Source organism: Ipomoea triloba, chromosome 10 (assembly GCF_003576645.1).
Source record: "Ipomoea triloba cultivar NCNSP0323 chromosome 10, ASM357664v1".
In the NCBI taxonomy this organism is placed as follows: domain Eukaryota; kingdom Viridiplantae; phylum Streptophyta; class Magnoliopsida; order Solanales; family Convolvulaceae; genus Ipomoea; species Ipomoea triloba.
In genome coordinates, this window is record NC_044925.1 from 5,132,294 (window position 1) to 5,141,979 (window position 9,686).

At 29.9% G+C, this 9,686-nt stretch overlaps 1 protein-coding gene across 1 annotated transcript; it reads right to left on the bottom strand.

Annotated features, from left to right (window-relative positions):
* Positions 1-201: 201 nt before the first annotated feature.
* LOC116031560 (serine carboxypeptidase-like 11) lies at positions 202-9,437 on the bottom strand. Its single transcript, XM_031273798.1, has 14 exons — positions 9,241-9,437; positions 8,726-8,871; positions 8,248-8,324; positions 8,032-8,154; positions 7,831-7,933; positions 7,016-7,053; positions 5,310-5,414; positions 4,484-4,522; positions 2,666-2,785; positions 2,274-2,339; positions 877-995; positions 682-795; positions 542-587; positions 202-457 (listed from the first exon to the last, which is right to left on the bottom strand). Exons 1-14 carry the CDS (start codon positions 9,414-9,416, stop codon positions 374-376), a joined length of 1,356 nt encoding a protein of 451 aa, XP_031129658.1. The 5' UTR covers positions 9,417-9,437; the 3' UTR covers positions 202-373.
* Positions 9,438-9,686: the final 249 nt, after the last annotated feature.

Here is a 9,686-nt window from a genome sequence, read left to right on the forward strand (position 1 = left end):
ATTGTAATGCAAACAATGTCTTGCAGCAAAGCAATGTTCCCCCAACTATTGTACAATTCAAATTTGCAGTACTTATCACAATTGATGAACTGCCTTCGATGTCACATGTTCCAAACCAAAAACTAAATTAAGTTAAAAATAAAATATGACAATCCCTCATAAAGAAAAGTATGTGATGAAGTGAATGTTAATACAATTCAGTTTTAAAAGTGTACTCCGCAGTAATTTATTCATTACAATAATATTATAATAATATTTTGTATTTTTTGACATGAATTCACTAGTACAAAATAAAACTTAAGTATAGCCATATGCTCATATGTTTTTGAAGGAAACATACTTCTAACGTAGATTTTACCATTGTCAATCAAAATTAAAGTTGTTCATGTGATATCCATCTTTTAAACATAATGAAGCAATCAGCAGGTGTTATTGTTGGAGCAATGTGGTCTGATCCCTGTTACAAATATAAACTAAGAGTTATACATATTGATATATTTTGAGCTAGTAAACAACATATATACTAGGAGTAAATTATCACCAGGATTTTGGCATATGTCATGTTGTTAGAGAAGGTCCTTGTATATCTACATAACAATTGAATGATTTCATTTTAATTAGCTTTTTCTTAATTACAATTCATATATCATAAATCTATTGTAGTGGACATTTATAACATACCCAGCAATTCGATTGTTTATCAACCAAGGTCGCCAATCCTCAATGATAGAATAATTTAATGATTTTGTCCATCTTTCAGTAGAAAGTGAAGTCACATACAAATCAGCATTTCCACTGAAATAGGAATAGGTATGATCATTTATTTAGATTAGTAAAAAGATAATCACTGAAACATATACAGTATATTTTACAAACCTGTATATAAGAGATCTGTAACCTTTTGTGCTAAGATTTGCATGATATGGTCTAGTGTCGTGCACAGTTCTTTCATAATGCAAAGGTATCCTGCATTTAGCCCATTTTTCACCGCATCCCTATGTCAAAACAATCCAAAATTGAAGGATAGTCCGTGTTTTAGGCTTGATTACAAGAAGTTTCCAAAATAGTATAAAATTTTAAAGTACACTTTTGCTATACAACACTAACCATGTCATCTTTTTGTTGATAAGAAGTGAACACAACCACATGTTATGTATTTTAGCAAAACCATTTTAACCATTCCAATGCACAATCAACATAACCGGCCGATTGGTTATTAAAATTAAGATTTAATTCTATTTTTTATCTTAAATTTATAGGTGTCAATTCACTTGTTTTTTTTTTTTTTTTAATATCCTCATTTGATCCTAGTATTATTGTGGTCTGGCCATTTTCGGTCTTCCGTCAACAAAATCGTTTAAATTGCGTTAAATACAAGGACATTTTGGTCTATTCAGTTCTAAGTGTTAAGTCATTTTTCTTTTTTTTGGTCCTAGATTTATGTGTCATTCAATTTGTAGTTTTTTTTTCAAAACATTATTATGGAAAGACCACTTTCTATCCTTTGTCAATAAATATGTTTAAATGACATTAAGAATGACGTTATTAACCATTCAAAATCTTTCTTTTTCTTTTTTTTTTTTTTTTTTGGTGAGGGGGAGCAACCCGGGGGTCCCAAGAACTATTGACGCCTACTAGTAGCAATACTCAGAGCATCACGCTTCAGAAGCTAGGTTAAACCATCCGGTGGGACATCTAAGACAGTGGTTTCCCATTGCGAACTTTGACCCATATTTCTTGATAAAAATGTCATTTAAACATATTTGTTGACAGATAACCAAAAATGGTTATGCCACAATAATGTTAGGACCAATAAGGATGTTTTGAAAAAAAAAAAAAAAACTAAAAATGGAATGATACATATAAATTTAGGACCCTAAAAAAAAAAGGAAAAAAGAAGAACTTAACACTTCGAACTGAATATACTAAAATACGAATGTATTTAACTCCAAATTAAAATATAAAAATATGTTTATATGGTTATACGTCTGAATTAACTTCTCGAAAACATTCCATATAAAAATATTTTTTACCTTAATATCTAAAATTTTAAGGCCACAAATAATGTTAATATTATTTTTTAAGTTATTATTTAAGTGGTATTAATTCAGTTCTTATCAACAACATTTAAAAATCTTATTTATTTATTATTATTATTATTATTATTATTATAATTATTATTATTATTATTATTATTATTTTGTGGAGAGAAACCTTCCGTCATTACACTTTCTATTTATTAAGAAAATTTAAAGAAAAAAGAAAATAATTACCTTCCGAACATGCAGGGCCTCCAGAACATTATCATGATTCATCCACTGAGATGCAATTAGTGCAGCCTAATATGTTGCATGTTATGAGAACGTCATTATTTCCATTTCATATCATAATTAGGAACATTAATTTATTCTTTGCAAAATTTAGATATATATGTGGAGATTTAATTAGTTTAGAATGAAAAGTTATTTCGTATTTTTACAGATTAAAAAAAAAAACAAATTTTTCATCCAAATATATGTCATTGGTTCTTTATTGTTAAAAATTATACAACATATTAATTATTTGAAATTTATTACAGATGAGCGAGGGATCTCATCATACAAAAAATAAAAAATAAAAATAAAAAAAATAAAAGAAAAAGAAGGGGGTTACAAATTAATCTTACCTTAAATATTAAATGACGATCAAAGGCATGTACGTTGTACCCACGGAACCTCTTAGCATCGTTTTCTTCTCCAACAACATTAGGCCAATAATAATGTTCCCCAGTAGTCAGTCTACCGAGCTGCACATTATTGGACATGCCCCATTAAGACAAAAGAACACACACTCAATACATATATACATATGTTAGCTCAAATGCAGTCAGACTTTAATGTTCGGTCTCACCATTAGATATGCAAAAACGTACCAATAGTGTTAGAAAACGCATAACAATGAAATGCATCAATACATAAAAAAAAAATAAAAAAAAACAAAAAAAAAAATACACCATTAGATACGCATCACAACAAAACGCACAATTAGGTACGCATAAACACACCACACAGTTTTCATAAATACACTATTAGGCATTGCATTTTTTCAGTGTGTGGTGCGTTTTGTGGTGTGTTAATGCATTTCATTGTTTTGTGTCTCCTAACACATTTGGTGCGTGTTTGCATACCTAATAGTGTGGTCGCACGTTAAAGCCTGACCGTACTGGAACTTGACCATATATATATATAAAGAGAGAGAGAGAGTCATAATCAGGTGTGGCCGCGCCTTAACGTGCGATCAGTGCGGCCGCACCACAATGTATACAAATATACACCACTCAATGTTAGAAAATGTATGATACAAATATGCACCAGTAGGTACGCATCACCATAAAACACACCACTAGGTATGCAACTATACACCACACAGTGTTAGGAAATGCACCATTAGGGGCAGGGAGTTATGGTACATTATTTTGGGTGTGTGGTGTGCTTTTGGTGTTTTTTGTGTATTTTCATTGTGGTGCATTTTCTAACATTGAGTGGTTTATATATTTCTATATATAGTGGTGTATTCCACATCGACCGCACGGGAAGGTGCGGCCACATTTGAGTAGAGATATATATATATATATATATATATATATATATATATATATATATATATATATATATATATATATAGGGTCATGTTCAGGTGTGGCTGCGCCCTTACGTGCGGCCGTGCGGTTTACACCACTCAATGTTAAGAAATGCACCACTCAATGTTACGAAATGCACCACTCAATAACATTGAGTTTTATGAAATACACCACTCAATAACATTGAGTGATGCATTTCTTAACATTGAGTGGTGTAAACCGCACGGCCGCACGTAAGGGCACGGCCACATTTGAATAAAAATCTATATATATATATATATATATATATATATATATATATATATATATATATATATATGTATGTATATGTATATGTATATGTATATATGCATGCATGCATGCATGTATTTGCAATTATATGTGTGTTTCGCAAAAATAAGCATCTGATTATTTGTCAAATATTAAAAAGATGATTACATTGAAATAGACTACAATTGATAAAAACGAAAAAAAATTAATTTAGAAAACCCAAGGCATATATATTTTTAATATAAACATACAGTTTAGTAAAAGGTTTTTAATAAAAAATATATATATATCTATATTATTCTTAAAATTAGTAGAATATGTTATGTCAATCAAAACCTATAACTTGTTTTTTTTTTTTTCTAAAATAATAATGCTACCAAAAAAAATTAAATAATATAATGCTTCTTCATTTAAGATTTTATGATTTTGTTTTTCAAATTATATAACTAGCTATATTATGAAGCAATGGTTGTACTTTATACTCCAAATAAGCTTGTTATTATTATTATTATTATTATTATTATTATTATTATTCTTGTTTGTCTTTCATATATTTTATACACGATAAAAAATATAATTTAAATTACTGCTGACCTCATCCAAGCAATCTTTCCCCTTACAAGCTACCGCTGACTGCACGTGAATGCAATTAAGCCATTAGAATGCAATTGTGTGTATATATATATATATGTGTGTGTGTGTGTGTGTGTGTGTATATATATATATATATATATATATACACACACACATATATATATAGATATATATATACACATATATATGTATGTATACACACACACACACACACATATATATATATATATATATATACATATATATATATATATATATATATATATATTGATAAAGTTAGGAAAAATTACACTACACAATAAAAAAAAATTACTTCTATTAGTCACTTTGATCCATTTTACCCGTTCTACTTATTATTCATTGTCAAATTAATTTTTTCGTTATTTATATGTTTTAGTATTTCCTTATTATTTTTAAATATAACTTTTTAGTAGTACTTTTAATGTAGGTTATATATATATATATATATATATATATATATATATATATATATATATATATATATATATATATATATATTATGGAGTATATATACCATACTAACACTAAACATAATATTATAAAAATTTGAATTGTAAATAAATCTAGTAAACCTTCATTAATTAAGACACATAAAATTGAATAGAGAGTATAAAAAATGAGCAAGTGAAAATTTTCTAATTATCATCTTATTTAAAAAATCTTGTTGCCCCTTGTTATTTATAATATTAGGCATGCATGATACGCTTTAATTTTTGTAAAATTTTTACAAACCTTTTTTTTTTTTTTTGAAAATTTTTTTTTTACAAACCTAATACATAAAAGAAGAACAATCAAGAACAATTACCTTATACTGTTCGATTGAAAGAAGACTAAATCCGCGAGCCGTTTGGAAAGTATCATCGAAGTTGTTGTCAGCTTGAATTGTGACGCCATTGCCAATTAAGTAGCCCTAATGCACGTGTTACATATATAAATGTAGGATTTGAATGAAATAAGAACATTCTAATATGATAGAACTAGGAATTACTCAAAGCAATGAATCTGAAAAGAAATGAATCAAATTTTAATATGCAGTTAATAGTCTTGTGTAACTAACAACACCAAAAAATGCACCTCCCATATGCATAAGTGTAGTTAAAAGGTGCACTTTAATTTATTATAGTGTTGATAGTTGCAATTTATAGTGTTACTAGTTGCAATTTAAATTAAAGTTTAAATTCTTTACAAAAATATTACTACATTTGTCAACAGGCGAACCCCATAACTTTGCTTAGCTGCACTTTATTGTTCACTTGTACTTTAAAGTCCAAGTTATTTGCAAAAATGTCATTGTGTAAGTGTGTGTGTTTGTTTGTGTGTGCGCGCGCGTCTGCATCCACACACACACATATATGATAAGGCGTATATGACCCATCGCGGATACGCCTGTTGATCGGATAAGCATTCATTTGCCCAACTCTTCGACCAGCTCCGGTCATCTCCAAACAAATCTAGGAGTTGGTAAGACACTTCCCAATAACCCGATCACCTTAACCGAGAAGCTTGCATTCAAGACCGGAAAGATGACCTCCCTCTTTGCCCGTTCCCTCAGGTACGAGGCCTTGGACGTGTTGGGCGTCGATCGGGTTGGCCGATTTCAACCTAATACCTAGTTTGATTCGAGACTTCGCATTGTGGCTTATCATGGAGGGATGTAGTTAAATGGTTCATGTTCACCTACTTATTATCACCAATTGGTTTTAAATAGGGCATGACGACCATATAGCCAAAGAACTCTGTGGTTAAGCGTGTTTGACATATAGCAATTACAAGATGGGCGACCCATTGGGAAATAAGCATAGTGTAGCATTGAGATCTAACAATTGGTATCAGAACCAAGGTCACGGGTTCGAATCGATGGCGAGGCGGTAACCGAGTCCAGTTCCATATGGGATATGATATGATGTAGGTGTAGGTCGGGCTAATCCAGTCTCAAAAAGGGGATTAGTAGGCACAGAGGAAGTAAGTATAGTGTAGCGCTGAGATCAAACGAGACGTACTAACTAATCACGTTCCATCTACCATTTTCCCTTATGTTAAACACTTGACCACACCTACCTGGCCAGCCAACCTATACTCATCACGTGAAGGACATGACGAGTCCTTGACATGTGTTCCCCGACTCGCCTATATAAGGCACATTTATTATTGGATAAAGGGACTTTTACAAAATCCACCTACCCAGAATATTAAACACACACACACACACACATATATATATTCTTAGGAATCGGTCAAGATCAGCCCTTTCTCTATTCAAGACATGGCACTTGGCTTACTACGTAGGAATGAGGTTAAATGGTTAATGTGTACCTATTTATTATCACCAATTGGTTTTAAGAAGGATATAACAACCAGATAACCAAAGAACTTCGTAATTAAATGTGTTTCACTTCAAAGATGGGTGACCTATTGGAAGTAAAAATAGTGCAATGCTACATTATATATCTATATGCGTGTGCGTGTGTGTTTTGTAAATGAAACATGTTCATACTTATAATCTTTACCAACCTTAAGATTAATGAGTGGCTTAAATCTTGCATCAATCCCTGTAAATTAACAAGTGGGCAATTATTGACGTATATATGTTATATTGATGACAAAATTTAAATTATTAATAAAGATTCATGATGCCAACTAGTGGCACCCGGCATGCACTTCCGTGATGCCAAAGATTCATGATACTTAACATTTTGAAATGATGGGTAGTGTTTGGAACATATTGAAACTCAAAACATTTTTCACGGGTAATTATATCATTAACCAATTTTCATATAACAATATTAACGCAACCCAAGTCATTGTCAAAATATATCACATAATTCCAAACTTAGCCTTAATTTTTTTTTTCTAACTTAAATTTATTTTTTTTACAAATAAAATTACTGTATAAAAAAATATCGTTAAAAACTCTAATTAGGATCTTTTAAATGAGATCATATTAATTTTTTTTAAAAATAAATATATAGGTTCATAAAGTCACTATTGTTGGTTCATTATTACATATTTATAAAGTCACTACAACAAGTTAATTAAGTTACTATTGTATGTTTATTAAGTGAATACTACTTGTTCAATAACTCACTATTCTAGGTTCATGAAGTCAATAATGCATGTGTATTACTATATGTTCATAAAATCACTACAATGTATTCATTAATGAATTATTGTAGGTTAATAAAGTTACTAGCACATGTTCATTAAGTAACTACTGTAGGTTTATAGAGCCAATACCATAGGTTCATATTTGATACATTCTTAGTTTAATTATCATGTTTTTTTAGTGAATCACATAAACATCAATGGAATATTTCTTAATGACTTACCATCTGATATTGCTTGAACAACCATTGGAACCGTAATACCAGAATATGAGTCTCCACCAACATAGAATGAGTTGGATTGATATTGAAAATGATCTTCTAACCACTATAAAACAATCCAAGTATTAGTTAACTAATGCAATTTTCACAATATTTGTGTGCACATGTGCGTATCACAATGAAAATTGAAAAGTGTTTAATTACCTTGCGAATAAATTCGGCTGCTTGATAACTTGTTTCTACATCATTCACTCTATATTGTTTTGAACTTTTAACATACGAAAATCCTGTTCTTACAGGTAATTCTAGAAAGATAAAGCTTGCAACCTAGCAATAATTTTATGCACTTCATATATTAGCCAATTGAAATTGACCTTAACATTTATTGATAATGTTCTATAAAAGCATAAAGTAAAGTACCTTTGTCCATGAAAAAGGATTTAGTGACAATGTAGGCAAACTCCAGTTATTCTTTGGTAGATCAAATAACAATGGCCCTATTATCAAAAAAAAAAAAAATGGCCCTGTCATATGGTTAATTTAATTTAGAAATTTTTTCCTTGACAGAATATTTGTATTACTGTAAATTATTCCTTGAAACAATTTATAGGCACTGTTTATATAATCATACTTGAATCAAGTTAGTTATAATTCAATTTTTATAGTATTTAATTTAATATTAGTGAGTAAATATACATAACTAAAGACTAAATTAAAAGTTTTGTTAAGCACAAAATGTCACATTAGAAAATCATAACAAATCTGTTGAAACAATTAAAGAAAAATAAAAATATTCATTAATTAAATTATTTGTAAAATACTTTTTTAACAAATCAAAGTTGTGCATGTAAAAAATCTATATTATTTTTAAAAAAAATGATACAAATTTAAAGCTCACCCAATTCTTCGGTCATTGCAACAAAAGAAGAGCATCCGGGACCACCAGAAATCCAAAGCACAATAGGATCAATACTGGGATTTGATTCAGACTTTACAAAATAATAAAAAAGTTGTATATCTTCCGATTCCCCAACACCTATATATCTAATAATCACAAACACCAAAGTACATTAAATTCATTATATATTTATAATTGAGATATCAAATGAGAATAACCCAGGCAAGCACTATGGACAAATATGATATGTTCATCTAGGATGATCAAAGGTTAAATATAAATGAAAAATAAGAAAAAATACTGACATTTCTATAATTTTCTATGATTACGATTGTGCATTTGAAAATGCTTTACAGTGTATTCACGGATAATTGAACGTGTAAGACACATCCACACCCTCCATTTTAAAAAATCAAAGACTAAGATCTTACTATTACTAAACTTTCAAGTTTGCAATAATTATAAAATAAACTTTACTCTTAAAAGTCTTAAATGTGAAATGATTAGAGTTTTACCCGGTTTCAAGTTCAAATGGAAGAGGCCCTTCAGGTTGAACCCCTGGGAGATACTCCACCTTAGAGCCTGTTGCTGTAACATGATGTGAAGAGCAAAACCATAAAACGACGACGGTTCCTAGAAGCAAAGGAAGAGAACTGCTGCTTCTTCGTCGCAAAAGATTTGCAAATAACATTTTCGTCAAATTTAATTTAATTGTCACAACAGAAAAAGGCGCATTTTTGCCCGCTGCATGGTTGCTGCTCTTTTATACAACGGGCCAACGGCTTCGCACCTAAATCCTAATTTTTATTTTTTATTTATACGGATTAGTTTGCTTCTTCTGCAGGTGGCTCTAATTTTTAAGTTAATAATTATGGTACATTCTTTAAAAAAAAAAAATTTATGGTACTCCTTTTAATTTTAGTCCTCCAATTACTATATGTTATTTAAAGATATAAATAAC

Bases quoted from the DNA above. Each gene is read 5' to 3' on its own strand.
- LOC116031560 (XM_031273798.1), bottom strand. From the start codon at position 9,416: ATGTTATTTGCAAATCTTTTGCGACGAAGAAGCAGCAGTTCTCTTCCT. The intron at 996-2,273 runs GTAATTATTTTC...GTTTTGACATAG, and splicing joins AGGCCCTGCATGTTCGGAAG to GGATGCGGTGAAAAATGGGC. The intron at 458-541 runs GTGATAATTTAC...TATTTGTAACAG, and splicing joins TGACATATGCCAAAATCCTG to GGATCAGACCACATTGCTCC.